The 25,471-nt window shown below is 50.1% G+C and overlaps 1 protein-coding gene across 2 annotated transcripts in view; it reads left to right on the forward strand.

Moving 5' to 3' along the window:
• SHROOM2 (shroom family member 2) overlaps positions 1-25,471 on the forward strand; it is a 137,888-nt gene that overhangs the window by 92,407 nt on the left and 20,010 nt on the right. For both annotated transcript variants that reach the window (XM_088833545.1, XM_088833546.1), the window contains exons 4-5: positions 597-2,799; positions 4,039-4,136. In XM_088833545.1, the coding sequence (XP_088689671.1) occupies positions 597-2,799; positions 4,039-4,136 (2,301 nt within the window). The remainder of the gene's footprint in view (positions 1-596; positions 2,800-4,038; positions 4,137-25,471) is intronic.

A 25,471-nucleotide genomic window follows, 5' to 3' on the forward strand; every position in this document is an offset into this window, starting at 1 on the left:
CTAAAAGCCATCTTTAGCTTTGTGGGCTGCAGTTTGCTATCCAGGATACTTCTGCACGCTGCGGACTTCCGCCCAGCCTGTGGGCGTTGCCTCCAGAAGTGTACTGCAGCATTGAAGGTTTTCTCTTTGGGAAAAGGCATCCAGTGGGTGGGACTCTGACCCTTTCAGCCTGCCTCGGAAAAGCTGCTCTTTGAAATGTGAAAAGTTAGATGCGGTGTGCTCACCTTCCCTGGGCTTCCCCCTGGTGACTCAGGTGGTAAAGAATCCACCTGCGAATGCAGCAGATGCAGGTTGGATCCCTGGATCCGGAAGATCCCCTGGAGACGGAAATGGCAACCCATTCTGGTATTCTTGCCTGGAGAAACCCATGAACAGAGGAGCCTGGCGGGCTACAGTCCATGGGGTCGCAAAGACTGGGATACGGTGCGCATACTCATATTCATCTTCCAATCCAGGGATCTCCATGGGGGAAGAGTGGTTAGTGCGGGTGATGTCTGCGCGGGGGCTGCTAAGCGTACACCGTCTCCTCTTGCCCTTCCCTCCAACCTGGCCCTAAAGGCCCCCTCTGTTGCCGGTGGTTTCTTCTCCTTTCCTAGCTCCTCCTCTCAGGACCTGTCGGGCGGTGCCTGGGAGCCAGCGAACCTGCAGCGCACCTCCGACCACTTCAGCTCGCTGGGGAGCGTCGACAGCCTGGACCCATCCTCTCAGCCCGACCCATCGGGGCGCCTCTCGGCAGCCAAGTCCAGCAGCAGCATCGACCGCCTGGGCAGCGCCAGCAAGCGGGACTCGGCTTACGGCTCGTTCTCCACCCGCTCCAGCACCCCGGACCACACCCTGCCCAAGGCGGACGCGTCCTCGGCCGAGAATATCCTCTACAAAGTGGGCCTGTGGGAGGCCTCCGCTGCAGCGGACAGCCGCCCAGGCCTGACGGCCGGCGACCCTCAGGGCGCCGAGGAGCCCCTGGGGTGCTTCCCGCCCCGGGTCCCCGAGGACGGCCCCGAGCCCAAGCTAGCTGCTTGCGGGCGGTCCAGCTCCGGGCCCGTCTGGTATGTTCCAGATAAGAGACGAGCCCTTCCGTCCCCTCCCCCGCCGCCTCCCCCGCTCCGCCGCGACAGCTTCGCTGCCACCAGGAGCCACGAGCAAACCCAGGGCCCCGCGCTCTCAGCAGACGCGGCCCCCGCGCAGCCCTCGCTGGGCCTGAGCCGCGCGCAGCCCCACGGTGGCGACTGGAGGAGGCCCGAACCCGCTGATCAGCCGTCGAGGCCGGCGCGTGGGGGCGACGGCCGGAGAGCCGCGAGCTCGGGGTGCACGCCAGGGGCGCACGTGGACTGCGGGTGGCCGGCCTGCGACAGCGGCGCGCGAGCCCTCCTGGGGGCCCCCAGCCGGCTGCAGGCTTCTCTCTCGAGCACCGACGTGCGCCGCCCGCAGCCCTCGCCCGCGTGCCAACACCCGCGCCACTCGAGCGACGAGGGCCCCTGCCTCCGCGAGGGCCCCAGGGCCGCCACGTGGCTCGGGGAGCCCCTCCCCGCTGACCGCCTCGCGGACGACAGTCCTGCTGCCATTGTTGTCGGAGGGCCGCGCGCTGCCGACCAGAGGGGCGACTGTGGCGCGCAGAGCCGCTACTACTGTGTGATGTCCAGACCCGGTCCCCAGTGGGGCGCCCCGGTCCCCCAGCCCCGCTGCTACCCGTCCCGGCTGGAGGGCGCCCCAGGCGCACGGCAGAGAGGCAGTGTGGAGCCGGTGGACAGGGCACCCGAGGACCCAGCGGGGGCCGGCCTCCTGGACAAACTTGGCAGGAAGAGGGTGGCGGGCAGCTTGGACGACTCGGGCGGTGCCATCTGCCCCCTGCAGACGCCCATGCTGCACTCGCTGAGCCGGGAAAGGGCGTGCCCGCCCGAGACCCGCCACGAGGACGCGGCGCCGGCGCCGCCCGAGGCCCCGGCGGGCAAGCCCCTCCGGAGGAGCGACCGCTTCGCCACCACTCTGAGGCACGAGATCCAGCAGCGGCGAGCCAGGCTGCAGAAGAGCCGGAGCACGGCCACCTTGGCCAGCTCCGCGGAGGAGGACGGGGAGGAGGAAGACGACGTGGAGACCGAGGCGCGCGGCCCCGGGGCGCAGCCAGTGGGTGCCCCGGGGACCGCCTTTCCCGGAGGCACCTATAAGGACCACCTGAAGGAGGCGCAGGCCCGCGTCCTGAGGGCCACGTCGTTCCGGCGCCGCGACCTGGAGCCCAGCCTGGTGGACCCGGAGCCGGCCCCCCGAGTCCGAGAGGGGGCCCCAGGCGCCGGGCCGCCCTTGCGCACCGCCGGCAGTGGCAGCGCGCGCATCGGGAGCCGGAGGCGCTTCACCGCCGAGCAGAAACTGAAGTCCTACTCGGAGCCCGAGAAGATGAACATGGTGGGGCTGGCGGGGGACCAGTGCCCCGTACCCTCCGACGAGACGGTGCTCACCTTTGCCGACAGGTGGAAGTTTTTTGAGGAAACCAGTAAGCCCGTGGGCTCCCAGTCCGGGCCGAGGCCGGCGCCCTGTGGCTTCCCCAGGGAGAAGCCGGAGATGCTGTGGACAGCGGGCCCTGGAAAAGACGGAAAGGCGGGGAGACCTATCCCGCCACAGCGGCTCGGCACCTTCGCAGAGTATGAAGCCTCCTGGAGGGAACAGAGGAAAGTCCCGGAAGCCAGGGGTGCCGGGAGGTACCACTCCGCTGACAACATCCTCGACGTGGGTGTGGACCAGGAGGAGAGGCCGCAGTACGTCCACGAAAGGTCCCGGTCATCGCCTTCCACGGACCTCTACAAGCAGGTAAGCATCCTGCGGGGGACCAGACGCAACCCCCCCTGACCCCAAGGCACAAATGGGACACCCACGGAATAGCATGGCCCGGTGTCGTGGTGACTTGTGTCCTGATGTCCAAGCATTTCTGTGTTCCAGGCTCAGCCAGTATATCAGCTCCTGTGAGTGGTACCTGGGGACCAGGTCCACACATTCATGGCAGTTGCAGGTGCCCTGGTTTCCCCCACATCTCGAGTTCCCAGCCTCATCACTAGCTAAAGCTGTCTTCCCCCTTGATTAGCTTGCTCTTGATACAAAGGGAAAGAACTGGGGGAGACAATAGGAAATGGTTACATTGTCCTCTGAAATGAAAAGGGATGTTTTATGCCCACCCTTCAGACGACACATGTTAGACATTTTTCAAATATTGTTGTCATTTCGTAGTTCTACTGTCCTTGTTTGGTTTTTGTTTTATTTTGTGGGGTCAGACATTTTTGCTGTTGGGCAAGTGTAAACTGAAAGTGCAATGCTTTAAACTATTGCACTTTCCTTAGGTGTGTTGATGGTGAAAGCTGACGTTAAGCTTTCTAAAAAACCTCCGTGTCTGTATTGATACTTCATGGTTCATAATCAGTGTCCCTCTCGCTGCCGTTTCCACTCCTTCCATCTGCAGGGGTGTATTTCAAAGGAAAGATTTCCTGCGGCATCCGATGGAGGCTCTTGTAAACAACAGAACCAGTGATCACTTTGTTACACACTTATGAACGTGTGTGTGCGTGTGTGAAGAGAGGCGCTGGTTTCTGTGTGGCCTACCGGTACAGAAAGTCCTGTGGACACAGGGCGTGTGTGTCCCCCGAGATGGTGCCCTGTGCCACGTGACCTCCGAGAATTCCATGTTCTCGAGGTCAAGAGTCAGCTGCCAGACTCCAGGTTCCAGGGCTTGAGCTTTGACTGTGGTGAACCGTGTGACCAGCAGTGTTTTGATGTGACTGGGTGAGGTTTGGGAGCCACTCTGTCGCACAGCCTTCCAGCCCTCACGTAGGAGTCCTGCTTCCTGCCGGGGAGCCTGAGGGGTCTGCGGTCTCCTTGAGTCATTTTGACGAGGGCTGGGCTGACGGGTTCCCAGGCCGGCTGACCGCAGGCCACGTCACCCAGTTCGTGGGTGCTGGCTCACAGGGCGCGCCCACAATGAGGGGGTTCATGATCGCAGAGGTTCTCGGGGGGCAGGCTGCTTGATGACTGGCTGTCCTGTTGTGCCACCCTTGGCAGGACGCCTCTGTGGAACCTCGACGGCAAGTGGGGGACCCCGGGGAGCACACGGAGCTTTCTTCGGCGGCACGGGCTGAGGACAGAGGCCCCACCCCAAGGTAGGAGAATCTTGCACTTGGGGTCAACTGAGGAAACATCTTGCAGGGGCAGGTGGGCTGCTTTACGAGGGGGGTGAGGGCTCGGTTAATGTGGTCGGGCGTGTGGTTTCGGCCAGACCTGAAGTGGCCGGTCACCAGTTGGGGTTGCCTGAGGCCCCTCACCACTGCCGGTGGGACCAGCAAACCCAGGGCAGGGACACACTGAACAGCCCTCCTTATGGAATTTTTTTCGTTCATCAGACAGCTGCTGTGTTTTGTGTGCAGTTGAGTTCTTTCTGATGACAGAGAAACCCAGTGTGATGGGCTTGAATGGAATGCTTTATGCAGAACAGCAAGCTGAAGGGACCCTTTAACGACTAGGGAGCAGCTGGGTTGCTGGCTGGGGAATCCAGGTTGCCTGGAAGGATTGTTAAAAGGATGGGGGTTAGGCCTTTTTTAATGAGTTCATTTTGAGCTTTAAAAATAGAAATCAACTCGGTCAGCTCCCCCGGAGCAGGTCAGATCATGAAAAAATGGGCTTGCCGCAGCGTTAACATGATTATGTGCCCAGATTCTAAAATGTGTCTGGAGTAGCCGTCTTCCTGCAGTGAGGGTGGAATTAGGTGAAATACACACCACTGTGTGGCCCCTCATCCCTGAGGATCGCAGGAGAGGGCATTGCAGGTCACTGCAGGAGCTGGGCTTTAACCTTGTTTGCAAAACGGCTGATAAAAGGGTCTTCCCTGGTGGCCTAGTGGGTAGGACACGGAGCTCACAGTGTGCGGGACCTGGGTTCCATCCTCTGTCAGAGAACTACATCCTGTGTGCCGCAGTTGAAGACGTGGCACAGCCAAATAAATATTTAAAAAAACAAAACACTGTTGGAGAAATAGAAGCCGATTTGTGCACGGTAGGGTCACTGAGTGCAGATCTTCCTGTGCCTTGAGGATCTCTGGGGGTTGATGAGCTGCTCGGATTAAAACATCAGCCTCAAAATTGAAGGCTGTGTCGCAGAAATGACCGAGTTGAATGTAGGCTCTTGACAGCCTGGTACACCGGGGTCTTGTTTCATGTGGCTCTAACACTGGTTGCTGCCAGCATCGTACAAGGGTACGGTGGCTCGGAGGGGGCGGGCATGGTGGTCTGTGTGTGCTGGTGGGGACGCGGCAGCCGTGAGGGACCCACGTGCAGAAGTGAGCTTCACAGTTGGGGCTCTGTGACCCTGGATTCTGAGCAGATCACATGCGGAGCGCCAGCTGTCATCTTGATCAGAGCGACTCCTGGCTCTGCTGCAGTCCCGAGCGTGCCGCATTGCGGGGAGGTGGGGGGCTGCTGCGGGCAATCCTGCACACGTGGGAGGGCTTTGTTCCTGCACGACAGCACACGCGGGTGGGCTTCCCTCCTGCCCTGGCGTTGGCCTCGGGCCTTTAAACTGCAGAGCTCTCACTGCTTGCTGCACTGGTTGGACTTCAGCTCCTCTGCTGTGCAGAGTCGTAATAAATGGCTTCACTGTACATGGGGGCGGGAGTGTGTGTGCGTGTGTGTGTGTGTGTTACAGTCAGCAGCTAAGGGGTGAAGAGGCTGGGGGTGGGTGACGGGAGATGGTGGTGGGAGAGAGGGAATCATGTGCTTTGTGTATCACAGTCTTGGCTTCTGGCAGGCTGTGTGAGTGGGTAACCACTCCGAGGGAGTGACTTCCAGAAGCTTTCTGCTTTTGCGCGACCAACCCAGCAATTTTCAGAATCATCCTGTGGGCTTTTAAAGAGCAGCATGACTCAAGTGAAATTCTCGAACGGGAATGTCGAAAAGGCGGGGTCAACTGCTTTTGGAGAATGTTTTATTTTCTGAAGTAACTGGACAGAGAGAGTGCCCTCAGAACATTTAAATTTGAGAATAAAATCCAGGCCAAGGGACTGTCCTTTGAGATCTATAATGCAAAGATTTAAAGATGCCCAGTGTTTTGCATTAATTAGCGTAAAACAGTCTGTATAAGGGCTTCCCTGGTGGCTCAGATCTGCCTGCAATGCGCAACACCCAGGGTCAATCCCTGGGTTGGGAAGATCCCTTTGCAAAGGACATGGCTACCCGCTCCAGTATTCTTGCCTGGACAGTCCCATGGACAGAGGAACCTGGCGGGCTATATTGTCACAGAGAGTCGGACAGGACTGAGCAACTAACGCCCTCTAATTGCTTATCTATTAACCAGAACACTGTTTTTTGTTGTATTTATTAGAGTTCTGGAAGAGTATCAAGATAATTATTCATGTAAATCAAATTGACAACTTAAAAAAAAACTTATATTGGAGTATAACCAATTGGGCTTCCCTGGTGGTTCAGATGGTAAAGCGCCTGTCTGCAATGCAGGAGACCCAGCTTTGATCCCTGGGTCGGGAAGATCCCCTGGAGAAAGAAATGGCAACCCACTCCAGTATTCTGGCCTGGAGAATCCCATGACGGAGGAGCCTGGTGGGCTACAGTCCACGGGGTCACAAAGAGTCGGACACGACTGAGTGACTTTACTTTCACTGCAGCCAGTTAACAATGTGATAGTTTCAGGTGAACAGGGAAGGAAGTCAGCCCTACATATCCATGTATCCATTCTCCCCCCAACTCTCCAAATTGAGAGCATTTTTCTGAGGTTCAAAATTCTGGTTCTGGATCAAGTAGGACAGACGTTCCTTCCTCACAGGGACTCCCAGCGTAGGAGGGAAGGAAAGACACCCATGCTTAAAACTGGTGCGATGACGCATAACTGTCCACTTTTTTAATGTTACGTGGTCGGACAGGACTGAGCAACTAACACCCTATAATTGCCGATCTGTTAACCAGAGCATGAATGGAGGTGGGACTCAGCTCCTTCTGGATCGTGGCAGAAAATGATTGTCCGTTGGCACGACCCCACTGCCGAACTTATATTGATTTTAGTTGACCCGGCAGTAAATGAAGCAGCAGGCTCTCCTTGCTTTTTGGAGCCGAGACATCAGCATGTCAAATTTGGTACCACGAGCTTGTTGACCGCGAAAGAAAGAAACTGAAGCCGCTCAGTCGTGTCCGACTCTTTGCGACCCCATGGACTATAGCCCGCCAGGCCCCTCCATCCAGGGGATTCTTCAGGCAAGAATACTGGAGTGGGTTGCCATTCCCTTCTCCAGGGGATCTTCCCGACCCAGGGATCAAATCCTGGTCTCCTGCATTGAAGGCAGACTCTTTACCGTCTAAGCCACCAGGGAAGTTGGCCGCTATCATGTGTTAAACTCTTGTGAGATAGCTAAGCTTTAACCACGTTGGATTCTTGCCCCTCACACATGAGAGCCTTGTAGAGCAGGGGGTCACCAACCCCCAGGCTGGCTACAGACCATATAGGAAGCCCCCATCCCTCTCCCTCAGCCACAGAGCAGGAAGTTGACCAGGAGAGGGGAGGGAAGGACCAAAGCTTTATCTGTATTTACAGCCCCATCTCATCGCTGGCATTACTGCCTGAGATAGCAAATGATGGTGTCCCTGAAAGTATGTTTGAGACAACTTCAAATGTCCGTACGTTCCGGATTCAAGTCAAGGCGGAATATCCTGAGATTGCCACAAAAGCACTGAACAGCCTGCTTTTGGAACAGCTTCCATTTCCATCTTTGTGAAGTTGGGTTTTCTGCAGTGTGTTGTGTGTGTACTCAGTCGTATCCGACTCTTTGGGACCCCATGGACTGCAGCCCACCAGGCTCCTCGGTCCATGGGATTCTCCAGGCCAGAATACTGGAGTGGGTAGCCTGTCCCTTCTCCGGGGGATCTTCCCAACCCAGGGATCGAACCCAGGTCTCCCGCCTTGCACACAAATTCTTTACCAGCTGAGCCACCAGAGAAGCCCAGTTATGGACGAGACTGGACGTAAGCAGCACCCTTCAGCTGTCTATATCTCCCATCACTCCCTCAGATGGGACCATCTAGTTGCAGAGAGACAAACTCACTGCTCCCACTGATTGTACATTACGGTGAGTGGTGCAACCATTTCCTTATTTATCACAAGGGAATTTTATGGTACAAGTATTTCCTTTATTTATCACATGGGATCATTACAGAAAAAAAGTGCACCATACATGCCATGTGCTTGAATCATCCAGAAGCCATCCCCATCCCCACCCCTACCCTCACCCCCACCTCTTGCTATGTGGGAAAAATTGTAGAGGATTCTGTTCTGGGAGGTTCCGCAGAGTATTCCTGTGGGGTGGAGCCCGGTGCTGTGGCCTCAGTCCTCAGTCCCACGGACAGAGGAGCCTGGCGATCAACAGTGCGTGGGGTCCGAGAGAGTCAGACACGACTGAGTAGCTGACACTTTGCGTTTTACATCTAAGAGCTGTAAAAATGAGGAAACTCGACGTATTTAACAATATTGTAAAAAGCCTCTCATTGCATGTGTTTGCGTGCAGATACTGCCCGGGACAAACAGATCCGTGGAGACACAGGGGAGGTGGGTGAAGGTTGGGGGGATGGCCGTCTGTCCCAGTGCTCTGGAGCTCCTGTGGGGGAGATGGAAACGTTGTGGAATGAGGTGGTGGTGATGCTACCCACTGCTGTGAATTTACTAAAAGCTGCTAAACCAGACACACTGCCAGAGGGTGAATTTTGGGGTATATGAGCTTTTTGAAAAATCTCAGTTTTTCAAATCACATCAATGCTGGAAATCCACAAAAAAAATTTTTTTTTAATATAAAATAAGGTTATGTGGGAACAGATTTGTGGTAACAGAGGGGGTCAGTGTGGGGAAGGAAAGGATTAGGGGTTTGGGGTTAGAAGATGCAAACTATTCTATACAGCGTGGCTAAACAAGGTCCTGTTGTAGGGCACACAAAGAAAGCTGAGCACCGAAGAACTGATGCTTTTGAACTGTGGTGCTGGAGAACATTCTTTGAGAGAGTCCTTTGGACAGCAAGGAGATCCAGTCTGTTGTAAAGGGAGTCAGTCCTGAATATTCATTGGAAGGACTGATGCTGAAGCTGAAGCGCCAATCCTTTGGCCACCTGATGTGAAGAGCTGACTCATTTGGAAAGACCCTGGTGCTGGGAAAGATTGAAGACAGGAGGGGAAGGGGACGACAGAGGATGAGATGGTTGGATGGCATCACCGACTCGATGGACGTGCATTTGAGCAAGCTCCGGGAGATGGTGAGGGAAAGGGAGGCCTGGCGTGCTGTGGTCCATGGGGTCGCACGGAGTCGGACATGATTGAGCAACTGAAATGAGCTGAAGTCTGCTTTAAGAGGCTTGAGAAGGCTGAGCTGTGCTAACACCATTCATTTGCTCATTACATACATCTTCACTGTAAGTTGCTGCTGCTGCTAAGTCACTTCAGTCGTGTCCGACTCTGTGTGACCCCATAGACGGAAGCCCACCAGGCTCCCCCATCCCTGGGAGTACAGGGAGCTGTATTCAGTATCCTGTGGTAAACCATCATGACATAGAATATGAAGGAACGTATTTATGGGTATAGCTGAATCACTTTGCTGTACAGCGGAAATTAGCACAGCATGGTAAATCAGCTGCCCTTGAATACCGTTTTAAAACAAAGACTGCGTACTAACGCATATGTATGGAATTTAGAAAGATGCAAATGATAACCCTGTATACGAGACAGCAAAAGAGACACAGATGTATAGAACAGTCTTTGGGACTCTGTGGGAGAGGGTGAGGGTGGGATGGTTTGGGAGAATGCCATTGAAACATGTATATTATCATATGTGAAACGCATCGCCAGTTCAGGTTCGATGCATGTTACAGGATGCTCGGGGCTGGTATGGGGGGATGACCCAGAGGGAGGATAAGGGGAGGAGGGAGATGGGAGGGGTTTCGGGAGGGGTAACTCATGTGCACCCGAGGTGGATTCATGTCAATGTATGGCAAAACCAACCAATATAATGTTGTAAAATAATTAGCCTCCAATAAAAAATAAAAATTAAAAAAAAAAGAATCACACACAAAAAAGAAATTATATAAATACTTACCTTGAATCTAACTCTAGCTTAATAATTTATTGTTTGATTCAAATTTGAAGTTAAACTTTGGATTTACAGTGAAATTATTGGTATGGCAATGCTGATTGTAATAAATCTATAATTTGATGAATTTGTATATTTACATCTATAAGCTTTCTAATCAAGAAAGGGCTATTAATAGTCAGGTTTGGAGGGAGTCAAATATTATACATGGATATTTAACTGTGAGGGATTGGCAGCCCTAAACCTTGCATTTTTAGGGTTAATTGAAATTGTAGCAATTCATTCAAACAGACGATCCAGGAATTATTGTTTTCTACAACAGAATTACCTTTTAATATGAATATATGTCATATAGTGATTTATATCAATGTTATATATTTATTGTGATGGTGGGACTCATAATTTAACCCTTTCTGGCAGTGATAGCAAAGGAATTCTCATTCATCTGCCGAAATACCATGAAACACCACTTTAGGTAATTCACAGAAAAATACCTTTAGGAAGAGGTGCTTCAGAGAAAAATATTATTGTTTAAAGCATTCTTTAATACATTTAAAGCAATTTTCCAGTAGTCATATATGGTTGTGAGAGTCGGACTATAAAGAAAGCTGAGTGCTGAAGTTTTGATGCTTTTGAACTGTGGTGCTGGAGAAGACTCTTGAGAGTCCCTTGGACTGCAAAGAAATCAAACCAGTCAATCATAAAGGAAATCAGTCCTGAATATTCATTAGAAGGACTGATGCTCGCGTTGAAACTACAATACTTTGGCCACCTGATGCAAAAAACTGACTCACTGGGAAAGACCCAGATGCTGGGAAAGATTGAAGGCTAAAGAAGAAGGGGATGACAGAAGATGAGATGGTTGGATGGCATCATCGACTCGATGGACGTGAGTTTGAGCAAGCTCCAAGAGTTGGCGATGGACAGGCAAGCCTGGAGTGTTGCAGTTCACGGGGTCACAAAGAGTCGGACATGACAGAGCAACTGAACTGAACTGAAAGCATTCTTGTATATTCATTAATCTCTTCCATTTTTATTGTATATCTTGCAGGGAAAGTGAGAACGGCTTTGGGTTTAGAAATAAGATTGAATTCTATCAGAGACATGGGCTCTCTTTCAAAACAGAGAAAGTTATTTCCATATCACTATTACCCTATTTGTAAAAATGGGGATAATAATAGTTCTCATGTAATTATTTTAATGACTAGCTTAGCACCATACCTGACATATAGCAGCCAATTTCTGCCTTGAGTTCACAAATTTAGCAAACTGCATCATGCAGTGAACACACTTGGGGTGTTTTAATTAAAAGTAAATATAGCCAGTCCTCACAGTTTCAACGTATATTATCCACCTCCTTTGCTTGGTCTGTTAAATTGTAGTTGGGATTTTGCTCACATGAATATTGTATAGTTGGTTTGATGAAATGCTATTATCTCAAGTTAATCCTCTGTATGGGATTTTCATTCTTGTCACGAATAAACTCTGTGGGATTCCTGCTCTTCCCCTAAAAAAAAAAAGACTGCAATAAATGCTGCTTTTCACTCATTAGATTGTCACACGTTTAATCCAGCTGAGACCAGGTGTTCTGTGTAGATCAATAGAATTTCTATGTATTGATGGTGAGCATGTAAATTAGTTACACCCACTTTGGTATAAAATTTCTGTTGGGAGGTTAGAAACAAATTAAAAAAAAAAAAAGAAACAAGATTGTGTGTGACTCCAATCTGAGAGTCTCGGCTCCAGCTCAGAGGTCAACAAGGTTTGCAAAGGATCAGACGGTAAACACTTTGGAACCCTTGAGGAGCTCAGTGTTCCCGTCATGCCGACAGCTCTGCCGTTGTGACCTGGGAGCAGGCGTGGACGGTCCCTGAAGGGCTGGGTGCGCCTGTGCTCCCATAAAGCCCAGACAGAGAGGACTTGCCAGCCCTGGGACTTGGCCAGGGGGCTAAAGGATGGGGTTCAGTGAGGACCCTTCCTGGACGGAAGGTGGGGCCCGTGTGGTCGTCCGTCCAGATGTTTCTGACGTTGTTCTGTGCAATGTTGATAGCCACGCCTCTCATCATTTTCATTTCACTGGTCTCTGGCTCGGTTAACGTGGCTGTGGCCCGTTCACAGCAAGGACATGTAATAAGACAGCGGAAAGATGCTGAGAGTGGAACCTCCTTTCTGGGATTCACAGACCATAAGGTCTCCGTTCATGTGGAGTGAACTTGGGTATGGTTTGAGGCTTCACCAAGCTCGTCTGAGGGGCTAAGATCAGAGAACAGTTCCTTTGGGATGTATGTGTGCCAGGGTGCTTACCATGTTCTGTTGTCTTCTTACTTGTGGACTTTCCAAGGGCACACGTGTCTTATCAGGTAAAAGCAGATGTGTGTTCCACTTATTACAGGTATTTACAACTTTGAGTCTTAATGGCGTTAGCCACGCGTAAGCTCTGAGCATCTTATATGCCTGATAAGTTGGCCTCATTATAGGAAACATGGGTGTAGGAAAACCCGATGATAAACCTTAACATGATAAAAATACTTTCTCTTTAGAAATCATTCATTGAGGGTCTTCTCTTAAAAATGGATTTCCTAGTGCAGAAGCAGCTGCCAGATTCTGGTTTCTAATATGAAAGTGAAAATGACAGTCGTGTCTGACTCTCTGCAACCCCATGGACTGCAGCACGCCAGGCCTCCCTGTCCATCACCAACTCTCGGAGCTTACTCAAACTCATGTCCATTGAGTTGGTAATGCCATCCAACCATCTCATCCTCTGTCGTCCCCTTCTCCTCCCACCTTCAATCTTTCCCAGCATCACGGTCTTTTCAAATGAGTCTGTTCTTTGCATCCGGTGGCCAACATATTGGAGTTTCAGCTTCAGCATCAGTCCTTCCAATGAGTATTCAGCACTGATCTCCTTTAGGATGGACTGGTTGTATCTCCTTGCTGTAAGGGACTCTGAAGAGTCTTCTCCGACACAACAGTTCGAAAGCATCAGTTCTTCAGTGCTCAGCCTTCCTTATGGTCCAACTCTCACATCTGAAGGTGACTACTGGAAAAACTGTAGCTTTGACTAGATGGACCCTTGTCGGCAAAATGATGTCTTTGCTTTTGCATTAAAAGATCCAGGGCTCCTTGGAGGAACGGGCTGGGAGTATACAAAATGAAGTCTGCAGTGTGTTGTGCCCAAAAAGTAAGGAAGTACACACACGCACACACGCGCACACACACTCTCTTCCTGTGCGTGCACACACACACAAAACTGCTGTGAAATCAAGTGGTACATAAAGAAGTGTATAATATATCCCTGGGCTTCCCTGATGGTCCAGTGGTTAAGAAGCTGCCTTGCTGTGCTGGGCACACAGGTTCGATCCCCAGTCCGGGAACTAAGATCTCACTTGCCATGGAGCAACTAAGCCTGTGCGTCGCAGCTACTGAGCTCTGGAGCTCAGGAGCCCTGGAACCTGTGATTGACAATTATAGAAACCACTAACAGTGAGTAGTCCACGTGCCCTAACTGGAGAGTAACCCACACTTGCCACAGCCAGAGAAAGCCCGTGCAGCAGTGAAGACCCTCAGTTCAGTTCAGTTGCTCAGTCGTGTCCGACTCTTTGCGACCCCATGAATCACAGCACGCCAGGCCTCCCTGTCTGTCACCAACTGTCGGAGTTCACTCAAACTCAGGTCCATCGAGTCGGTGATGCCATCCAGCCATCTCATTCTCTGTCGTCCCCTTCTCCTCCCGCCTTCAATCCTTCCCAGCATCAGAGTCTTTTCCAGTGAGTCAGCTCGTCTCTGCACAGCCAAAAATAAACCAAGTTTTGAAATAAACATTAAAAAAATAATAATAAATGATCCCTGAGTCCACACCAATAGACATAAGTGATAGTACTTTAGAAGTGGAAGAAAGAGATCTGTACAGAAAAGTTCTGAATCTCTGTAGGTCTTCTGCCCTTGGGGGGTGGGATGAGGTACATTGAGGAGAGTAGAGCCCTTCTGTCTTATACTTCGGGCTGCATTTGGTGAGCTCCTTCCACAGGGGCCGGGGTGAAACGGTGGGGTGAGGCCGTGTGACCGCAGAAAAGCTGGTGTAGCTAACCCGGCCAGCTCATCCGTAGAGATCATTGTATTGACAGCATGGTCCTTGTATTTGAGGGTAAGAAGGACGTTTCATTTCTGTGTTCTCCAACTCCTCCCGCCCCTCAAATCCACAACTCCTGGGTTGGTCGTCAGGACAGAAACATCAGACAGATCCCAGCTGAGACATTCTGCAAATGCCTGCACGGTCCTTCTGGAAACTGCAGAGGGCCTGGAAAACAAGGTTGGTCTCACAGGCTGTCGTTTGGATGGGAGGAGCCTATGACTGGTGAATGAAATGGGGTGTCCTGGAACATGGAGAGAATAGTAGGGGAGAATGAGGAAAGTGTGAATACAGGGTGGACTCCAGTTAATGCACCAAGACGGGAGTTAGGGTAAGGAGAAGGGGACGACAGAGGATGAGGTTGGTTGGATGGCATCACTGACTCAGTGGACTCAGTTTGAGTAAACTCCTAGAGATAGCAGAGGACAGGGAAGCCTGGCGTGCTGCAGTCCCAGGGGTCGCAAAGAGTAGGACACGACTTAGCAGTTTAGTCAGATGTACTAATGGCAGTTATGGCAATTGTACTAATTAGGGCATACAATTATGGCAAACGCACTAATGTATTGACAGCAGAGGAAACGGGTGTAGGGAACCTTCTCCTCTTGTAATTTTTCTGTAAATCTAAAAGCATTCCGAAAGGAAGTATTGGAGTAGCTTTCCTCACGGCATTTCGAGTTAGCTTGTAAATGTCAGGTGCGAACCTCATTTATTTGGCTGCACCAGCTCTTAACCACGGCACGTGGGATCTTTAATGGGGGGCATGCAAACTCTTAGGGGCGGCATGTGGGATCTTAGTTCCCTGACCTGGGATTGAACCTGGGTCCCTTTCTTGGGAACGTGGAGTCTTAGCCCCTGGACCGCCCAAGGAAGCCCCCAGGAACACACCTTTGGGAGCAGTAAGTGTGATGGAGTCCCTCTCAGCCGCCAGGCTTTTCCTGGATGCCTGTTAATATGGACGGCCTTGGGTTCTGCTCTGAGATATGCGGCTGGCCTTGGGTGGATGGTGCCCTTGGGTAGTGATGGGTCCTGGGCTTGGTAAAATAAAGCGTGGAGATGAAAATCAGTGTGCAGGGGCCTCCCTGGAGGCTCAGTGGTAAAGAATCCACCTGTCAGTGCAGGAGACACGGGTTCGATCCCTAGCCAGGCAGATCTCACGTGCCGCGGAGCAGCTAAGCCACAACTATTGAGCCAGTCCTCTAGAACCCAGGAGCTGCAAGTGCTGAAATTCGTGTGCCCTAGAACCCATGCTCTACAACAAGAGAAGTCACCCCAATGAGAAGGCCACATGCCACAACTAGAGAGTAGCCCCTGATCACTGCAGCTAGAGAAAGTCTGCAGCAATGAAGACACAGCATCACCAAAAATAAATAAAATTACTTAAAAAAAAAGTGTGAAGACTATGGGCTTTGGGGGCAGAAAATAGGTTCAAATCTACTCTGTTCTTTTCCGTGTGGTTACATAAAGCCAGCTAAGCTTGCTAATAACGTTCCAATAACTAGTCTTCCCCGGAACATGGCTTCCCTAGTGACTCCATCAGTAAAGATCCGCTATCGGGGTCCAGCCTCGATATGGCCCAGGGTATCCTCGGGATGAACGGCGTCGGCGTCAGAGAGAGAGAGAGAGAGAGAAAAAGAGAGACAGGGGCTGATGATTCCTTGGTTTACGCTGGAAACCAGTAAAACCCCAGCATGGGGTTTGCTCTGTTTACGTAGGCCGCAGGCGCCCTCTCGAATCACTGGAGGCACCCCACCAGGTCACCCCCTCGAGTGGGTCTTAGAAGCCCAGGCAGATAAGTAAACTCAGAGGGCCCAGCGCTCCAAGGATCTCAACCAGAAAAAGGAGAATAGAGAAAAGGATGGAAAAAGAGAAAGAACGACACGGGGAGACCAAGCTTCAGTGAGCAAGGCCCAAAACTTTATTTTCCAGTGTTGCTTTTATACCCTAAGTTATGCGCATAAGAAACAGACAAAGGGAGGTATAGATTCACGCCAAAATCGCGTGGGGTCAACAGTCTTGACCCTTATCAGGATCAGGGCTTATTTTTGTGTATCTCGTAATAAAAGTTTTTAGGTGGTTTACATTATCTTCTGGCCAGGGGGCCTGCTAACAGTTTTATGGCCCTCTTCTCCTGACAATAGGTTAGTTAGCAAGTAAAAGACTTTTCTTTTAAGGTGACTTTCCTAAAGTTAGGTGCATAACAAAGTTACATTCCTATAAGGCACCGGTGTAGTGAGCTGCAAGAAAGGAACTTATTAACTTAAGATCTGATGTGGTTAAATCAAAGGCTACTACTTATATTCTCTATATGTGATTAATATATTTCCAAGGATACAATAGATAGAGGAAACTTTGCAGCAAGCATTGATTCAACAATGAAATCTTTTTTAGTACTACTATAATGATTTTAACTTCTGCAACAGATTCCTGTATTTTAGAATATTAGGCTTTCTGTCCTTGCATGGCTGGGAGGCTATAAACAGTCACACTCATAGTTGTAAGAGCCCGGACAAACTTGTCATGCAAGTTAGAAAGCTATCAGAAGGGCTTGGATTGGAACTCTCCTATTAAGCCGAGGAGAACTTTTAAACTACAGCTCTGAATTAATGTTTTCAGAGAAAGGTGGTTGGGGGGAAGCCCCCGTAAGTATTAGAGGACTTGGTAAGAGGCGTAAGATAGTAAAGCAGTCAGATTCCGGTTTTCTTTGGGGTAGATGCTCAGGTAAGTCCAGGGGGCTCCTCGAGTCCTGATTAGCCTTTGCCCGTCAGGCCTCTTCCCCAGTTGACCTTTGCCACGGGTAGGATTTCCCTCGCTGGCTCCCGGCAATCCGCCTGCCGATGCAGGAGGCCCAGGTTCGATCCCTGGGTCAGGAAGATCCCCTGGAGAAGGAAATGGCAATCCACTCCAATAGGCTTGCCTGGAGAATCCTATGGACAGAGGAGCCTGGTGGACGACAGTCCAAGGGGTCACGAGAGTCAGATGTGACTTAGCGACTAAACAGCAACATGTAAACCGCAGAGTTCCCAAATATTAACTTTTATATTCAGCATCTGCATAGACTTACTTCACATACTTGGTTGCCTTGTCAGCATCAGAATTCTTTCATGCCCACCTGTCTTTAGTTTGCTTCCTGATATTTGTGGCTTGCCTCAGCAATTCCCAACTTACTGTGACATTAGGACATTCTTTGAGTGGGTGAATTCTATTTTATTAAAATTTAATGGGGGTGAATAGCATACTTACTTAATACATTATTTGGCTTCCCTTGTGGCTCAGCTGGTAAAGAATCCGCCTGCAATTCAGGAGACACTGGTTCGATCCCTGGGTTGGGAGGATCCCCTGGAGAAGGGAAAAGCTACCCACTCCAGTATTCTGGTCTGGAGAATCCCATGGACTTGATAGCGGCAAAGAGTCGGATATGACTGAGTGACTTTCACTCACTAGTATGCTGGCCTGGAGATAAACATAGCAAGGACCTTCCTTGCAGATTTATGTAAAAGTTTGATGTGTGTAACAGCAATGCTGCTGCTGCTGCTGCTAAGTCACTTCAGTCGTGTCCGACTCTGTGTGACCCCATAGACGGAAGCCCACAAGGCTCCCCCGTCCCCGGGATTCTCCAGGCAAGAACACTGGAGTGGGTTGCCATTTCCTTCTCCAATGTGTGAAAGTGAAAAGTGAAAGTGAAGTCGCTCAGTCGCATCTGACCTTTAGCGACCCCATGGACTTCAGCCCACCAGGCTCCTCCATCCATGGGATTTTCTAGGCAAGAGCACTGGAGTGGCTTGCCATTGCCTTCTCCGGTAACAACAATAGAAGTGCCTAAGATCAAGCAGGTGCAAAAAGAAAGTCACTTTTAGTTAAAATAGCCATATGTGTGTGTTAGTCTCTCAGTTGTGTCTGACTTGTTACAACCCTATGGACTCTGGCCCACCAGGCTCCTCTGTCCATGGAATTTCCCCGGGCAAGAGTACTGGAATGGATTGCCATTCTCTTCTCTAGAGGGGATCTTCCCAACCCAGGGATTGAACTCGGATCCCCTGCACTGCAGGCAATTCTTTACTGTCTGAGCCACCAGGGGAGCCGAAAATTCAGGGGATATGGCAAAGTGCTGTGGGTTGTTTGTTTCAGTGAGGGAGAGTGGAAAGTTAATTGGGGTACGTTTTGAAGAGGTTGAAGTGGGTGGCGAACCTTGGACCTGAAGGGTAAGAAGTGCTGGGCTGGAGAGGGTCAAGGCAGTCTGTGTGGGAAGGGGCTGTTAGGGACCCTGGTTGGGGGCACTTCTTGTGTGTTTGGGGGGTTGGTGAGCACCCAAGGTCTCAGGCTGCCTGGGGAGGGTGGTGCAGGGACTTTAAATACAGATCGTTGTGAAGGGATGGGTTGGGGAAGTCAGGGTCAGCCTGTGACCCCTTGGTGGTCTGCACACACAATGCCTTCTAGGCAGTAAAACTTCCGGAGACACTCTTGTTACTTGTTCTGAGCGCGTTCCTGCTGAGTGTGTAATAAACCCCCAAAACACAGATAGATTCGAAATGGGCTATTGAATGTTGGCTTTGGTATTTTTTCTTTTCAACTTCATTGTTCCGCCTGACCTTAAGGTTGTGAGATTGAACGGGCACAAGTTAGAGGATATAAGGCGAGTGGCCAGAGCTGGAGCTGCGTAACAGGCAGGCTTTTTTTCTTCCCTGTTTCCTATCACTTTGAAGTGATAAAAAGAGGAGCCAGGCTTTCGGGGTTTGGCCTCGGGATTTGCCACTGAAGTCACTGGGGAGCCCGGAGGCCCCCCGGGTTGCAGTCGGAGGGAGCCTGCGTGGACTTGCCCATCGCGAGGCGGCAGCGGACGCAGTCGGGCGGCCGGGCGCGCTGGCGGCGGGCGGAGCGCGGGTAAGCCAGCCGGGTACTCCCGCCACCCCCATCTCCGGGCGTCTGCAGGGCAAGGCTGCCTTCCAGGCTTGCAAGCTGCTCGCGCCCCTTTTGTTCTCCTGCCTTGAAGAGCAAGTTGCCAGCTCGGGGGGTCGGGGCCGGAGTGGGGGGAGGGGTGGGGGTGGGGTGGATCTGGGGGAGACCGGCACGCGCTCTCCCTGCGTATCGTTCTGCCCGATGGTTAAATCGTGCAGATAGGGGGTGCAGGGTCCGGTGGAGCTCAGACTGCGTGCAGGCACGTGAGCCTGTACTGTGTGTGTATGTGTGTGTGTATGCGCGCGCCAGTAGACACGTGCGCTCTTGGGACTGCGCTGCTGACAGCGAGCAGGGGTGACTGGGAGCCCTTGGCATTGGTCGGGGGCGCGCGCCTCAGTGGGATCTGCAGACCTGCTTCCCTAGCCCAAGGGTCCCCACGGGTCCCCCAGGAGGCTGGCGGAGGGCTCCAGCCCTGCGTGAAGATGCTTGCTTGCTGTGCCCTTTTTTCTTTTTCCATAACAGCGAGAAATAAGCATTTTCACAACAGGAGGCTTTGAATGTGGATGGAGAAAGGAAATGGTGAGTCAGCCACAGCAGAATGGGGGCGGTTAAGGCAGGGAAATCAGATGTGCATGTTGAGTCATGAAAAAAAATGCTTGGTGGGTGAATTCGCTCCTAGCCTGCTGACTGCAGTGAAAAACATATAATGTAAATAGACCTGAGTGCTTGAGGTTGGTTTTGAGCATTTTGCAATGATTGGATTTGTGCTCTTGTTTGTTTGTGTCCATCGAGAGACATGCAGTCTTTACCGCGTTTTGCTGCATATGTGCCATGGGATTGGGTTTTTTTGGGTTTTTGTTTTTTTTCTGCCTTTTTTATTGTGATAAATGAAAGGTGTTACCAATTTTGGCTGTATTTCTAAGTGATTGAAACGGTTCTGCTTTGCTCAAGCACACTTTGGTGTGTGTGGCGGGAAGACGCCGTTTTCACAGAGAGAAACTGCCGCAGTCTGGGTCTGCAGGAACCGACTCCCCTGGGTGGGAGTCTTCTTGAAAGTGGATCATGCCTGAAGTGGCGGTCATGCCTAGTGAAGCGTCGAGGGGAAAGGGGGTTTGGAGGGAGGTTTTCAGAAAACTACCTGGCAGCCTTCATAACAACCTGCTGCCGTATACATTGTCTGAAGACCTACACGATGAATGAAGGGAAAATGATATGTTACCTTGGCATAAAATACATAAAAGATCGGGTCGAGTTGTGATGAACGGTATAGACATAGTTTCTTTTCCCTTGGAAACCAGAATCTTGGAGGGTGTATATTAGAAATATTTATATATATTTATCATTACGTTGCAGAAGCATATTTTCCGGATGCTAGAAACTTGGACGTCTCTGTGCTTCTTTCTTTCAAGCGTAATGGAGAGACATTTCATCCTTTAAGTCTCTCTCATGTGTAAACACACAGACACGCACACAGACACACACACACAGACACACACACACAGGCGCACACACGCACACAGACACACACACAGGCGCGCACAGACACACACACACACACACACACCCCTAACAAACATATACCCCTTACAGAAAAGCCATTTATTAAAGGAGTATTAGCATATATATCATACCATGGGTAAAATAGCCACCATATAACACAAGGAGCTCTGCTCGGTGTTCTGTGATGACCTTCAGGGCTGGGATGGGGGATGTGAGGGAGATTCAGGAGAGAGGGGATCTATGTATACACGTGGCGGATTCCTATTGTTGTCTAGCAGAAGCTAATACAATGTTGTGAAGCAATTATCCTCCAATTAAAAATAATTTTTTTTAAAAGGAGTGTTAGAAATGGCCATCCATGTGGGTGTTGACCATACAGGTTGGATGAGGCTTGTCCTGCCCAGCTTGGGTGACACGTGACCCTGTAAATGTATGCCGACGGGGTGGGTGTTTGGCATGAACTGACTGTTCTTCCAGCCGCATTGGGGTTTTGCAGGTTGGGGAAGCTAATACTCCGTGTGGCCCTCAGCATGCATTTGCTTTACTCCTCACTGCCTTGATTTCACCTCCTCTTGTACGCATGAAAATTTAGCAAGCTGTCGGTGGGGAAGCACTAGAAACAAAGAGCTGGCGTGATGTGTCCGCCAGGGTGAGCCTGCCTCTCCCCGGTCCGTGGCTATTCGTGTTTTCCGACTTTCCGTCCAGTAGGTTCAACAGACAAGCCGATTCTGGGAGGGCCTGTAGACGTCCCTGGATGTCTCAAGAGAGCCCGAAGTTAGGTAGTTTTTCACCTTTAAAGACTCTGAGAATCCTCAGGATTTTGTTCCTTAAAGGTTCACAAAGGCTTCTCACCTGTATATCTTGGACCTCACAATGTGGACTACATGTTCACTTTATAGGAAGCAAACGGGTGCTCAAGAGAGTGGATTCACACAGCTTCTGTGTGTGTGTGTGTGTGTGTGTTTAACTTTTTATTTTGTACTGGAGTATAGCTGATTAACGATGCTGTGTTGGTTTCAGGCGGACAGCAAAGGGACTCAGCCATCCAGATACCTGTATCCATTCTCCACCCCCAAACTCCCCTCCCATCCAGGCTGCCACATGACCCCGAGCAGAGTTCCCTGTGCTGTCCAGCAGGTCTTTGTTGGTCATCCATTGCAGTGTGGATTCACACAGCTTCCTATTGGGAAGTCCTCGCCTGCCGTGTGGCTGGACGTTTGTCTGGGTGGGGGTTCCTGTTGGCTCCTAGTGCGTCTGGTGATGAAAGGTTCTGCAGACCAGCACAGCGTGTGTGTCGACCTGTATCGGATGCCAGACCTGCTCTCTCCCTTGCTGTCACGTCTTCGGGGCCAGCACACCAGCAGTACAGTGCGGAGGAATTGCCACGTGGGTTTCCGGGGCAGCGAGACAGATGCGGACACCTCTTAGGCAGGCTGCGAGGCTGCGGACACAGGTCCCAAGCCCACGTGGATGTGACCTTCTGTTTCTTCATCCGTGAAGTAGGGAGTTGGGGTTAAATGATTTCTGAGGACCCATTCAGCCGTGATCATTTTCGATTCTCAGGGAGAGAAGCCAGGAGCTTAAATTCCCCTTACGTAACACATTCAGATCCGTGGGTTGTCTTGTTGTGGTCATTTGCTACCGATATCCATGTGAGTGAAGACTTATATCTCACACACACACACAGACTTGTGTGTGTTATCTTTGAGATCCGTTTATAGATAAAATGGGCTCTTGTCAGCAGACTTGCCTTTTCTGTCTGCAAGAGGTGCTTGATGCATTGGAAGTGTGCTTGCCAGATACACCTACTTAGGTGTTCTGTGATCAAGTTAGCTGCTAGCAAATGAAGTTCTCTTGGGTGCAGCTTTACCTGCCCTGTGTTATGTAAGGACTGTTAAAGTCCAGCCAGTGGGCTCTTAAACATATTTGGAGGCCATTCAAAATAAAATAACAGTGGGGCTTCCCTGGTGGTCCAGTGGTTAGGATTTTGCCTTCCAAGGCAGGGGGGTGTGGGTTCCGTCCCTGGTTCAGGCAACTGAGGTTTCACATGCCTTGTGACTCAGCCAGAATAATAATAAAGTGTGCAATTTTTTTAAGTAGAATAACTGGAAATTCAAGGAAAGTAACGCGTATACATACAGACACACCTGCACATATATGTATACACACATGCATCTTATATGTATATTCACACACGCGTGTATGCATATGTAGTCGTGCAGCTCGTGCACACATAATACATGTAATTGACAGACATAGAGGAATAAAGTAAAAGTTTCATATACAGTAAATATCTGAACCCTATGGAGTAAATACCCTGCTTCTAAATATGGTTCAGCTGAGTAACAATCAGACAATATTCTGAGATATGGTATTTTCAAAATTTGGGGTCACCTGCATTGTGCTAAAAGGGAGACGCGTAAAGCAGAGGGTTTTCTCTTCATTTACAGAGATGCTAATGCTATTCTGAAAGTGAAAGTATTAGTCACTCAGTGCTGTTTGACTCTTTGTGACCCGGTGGACTGTAGGCCCCCCGCTAGGCTCCTCTGTCTAGTGGATTCTTGCCAGGCAAGAATACTGGCATGGATTGCCAATCCCTTCTCCAGCGTATCTTCCCAACCCAGGGATCGAACCCAGGTCTCCCGCCTTGCAGGCGGATTCTTTACTGTCTGAGCCACCAGGGAAGCCATAACTGTATTTTAATATCTTTTCCCACACAGTTTTCCAGAGTTCAGAAGTGGCCCCTTATTTTATAGGTTTGTTTCAGAGAGCCCAGGATTTATACGTATTTGGGGGTATGGTTCCCTAGGCTGTTCTGTAGCCTTTAGTAACATTTCCTTCTTTAAAAAAGAAAAAAAAAAATCTGTTACTAATATTAGAGCATTTTTATTAAAAGCAGAGGGACTTCCCTGGCAGCCCAGTGGTTAAGACTCTCACCTTCCACGGCAGGCGAGAATAGGTTTGATCCCCAGTTGAGTTAAGATCCCACATGCCGAGTTGTATGGCCCCCCCCAAAATGTGAATACAGAAGATATAAAAACATATGGAAGTTCTGGAAGGCAGAAGGAAGACCGTGAAAATTGTCCTCAGGATCACATCCCCTTTGGGACATGTGATCACACTTTATATACTTGATGTAAACAGCTTTTTTTTTTTTTCTTCCTTGTACACCTGTGGGGCCTGGCATTCTTTAAGATCTGGGCGCCCAGTGGGAACAGCGTGGACTTGCAGGGATGTGTTCCCAGTCTTTCCCAGTGGAAAATGCCTACCGCAGCAGGCAGACGTGGTGAAATACTCCTGCTCTCATTCATTTCCTTAGGAGGACAGTCCGGATGTGGAATTGCCAAGCAGTCTTTTGGAAAAGCTTTGGGACTTCCCCTGGTGGTCCAGGGGTTAAGAAACTGCCTTGCGATGCAGGGGGACACGGGTTCGATCCCTGATTGGGGGGATTGAGTGCTACATGCCGCAACAAAGACTCCAGGCAGCCAAATAAATAAATTAAAAACTTTTTTTTTTTTTTTAAATCTGTGACTTGACAGGCAAATCTGTTTCATTGCATTTCCTTGGTGACTAGCAGAGTTGAACTTATCGTGTGTCATTATCTGTGCATTTGTATTTTTTCTTGCGTGCGTTATAGTTTGTGTTGCTTCTGACAGTGGGGACCTTTTTTTTTTTTAAATTGGCGCATAGTTGATTAACAGTAATGCCTTAGTTTCATGGATACAGCAGAGTGATTCTGTATACACGTACATGTGTCTGTTGCTTTTCAAATTCTTTTCCCATTTAGGTTGCTGTAGAATACTAAACAGTTCCCTGGGCTGTACAGTAAGTCTCCGTAGGCTATTCGTTTTAAATATAGCTGTGTGTGCATGTCCATCCCTACCTTCCCAGTCGGTCTGTCTCTCTCCCACCCTTTCCCCCTGGTAAACATGAGTTCGTTCTCTTAAGTCTGTGAGTCTGTTCTGTTTTGTAAGTCAGTTTATTTGTACCTTTTTTTTTTAGATTTCACGTGTCAGCAATGAGATTTTTCTTTCTCTGTCTGACTGCAAATGGCATTGTTTCATTAAACCAAATAATCTTCCATTGTATATATGTACCACATATATCCATCAGTGGACATTTAGGGTGCTTCCACATCTTGCCTGTTGTAAATAGCGCGGCAGGGAATACTGGGGTGTGTGTATCCTTTCAGATCGTGTTTTTCTCTGGATATGTGGCCAGGGGTGGGATGACAGGGTCATACACTAGCTATTTTTGGTTTTTGAAGGAACCTAAACATTGGTGGCTGGTGTCCGTGTGCATGGTAGGTTGTCTCCAACTCTTTGCCACCCCGTGGACTGCAGCCCACCAGCCTCCTCTGCCCATGGACTTTTCCAGGCAAGAATACTGGAGTGGGTTACCCTTTCCTACCCCAGGAGAAGGCTGGTTAGGGTTAGTTTTTGTTTTTTTTTTTAATTAAAGTGTAGTTGCTTTACAGTGTTTCAAGTGTATAGCAGAGGGTTTCAGTTATACATATAGATTATTAGATTATCATGAGATACTGAATACAGTTTCCCTGTGCGTATATGGTAGGTCCTTCTTGTTTCTATGCATGCTAACGTGTCTCTGTTAATCCCAAACTTCAGATTTATCCCCACTGAGGCCTGTTGTCATCTTAATTTTGTTTTGTATGTCTGTGAGTCTGTTTCTGTTTTATAAGTAAGTCTGTTTGTATCATTTTTTTTAAGATCCCGCACATAAGTGATATCATATGATATTTGTCTTTCTCTGCCATACTTATTTCATTTAGTACGTTCATCTCTAGGTCCATCCATGTTGCTGCAAATGGCATCATTTCCTTCTTTTTTTTTC

This window comes from Moschus berezovskii, chromosome X (genome assembly GCF_049115385.1).
Source record: "Moschus berezovskii isolate FMDL1 chromosome X, NW_MosBer_1.0, whole genome shotgun sequence".
NCBI lineage: Eukaryota > Metazoa > Chordata > Mammalia > Artiodactyla > Moschidae > Moschus > Moschus berezovskii.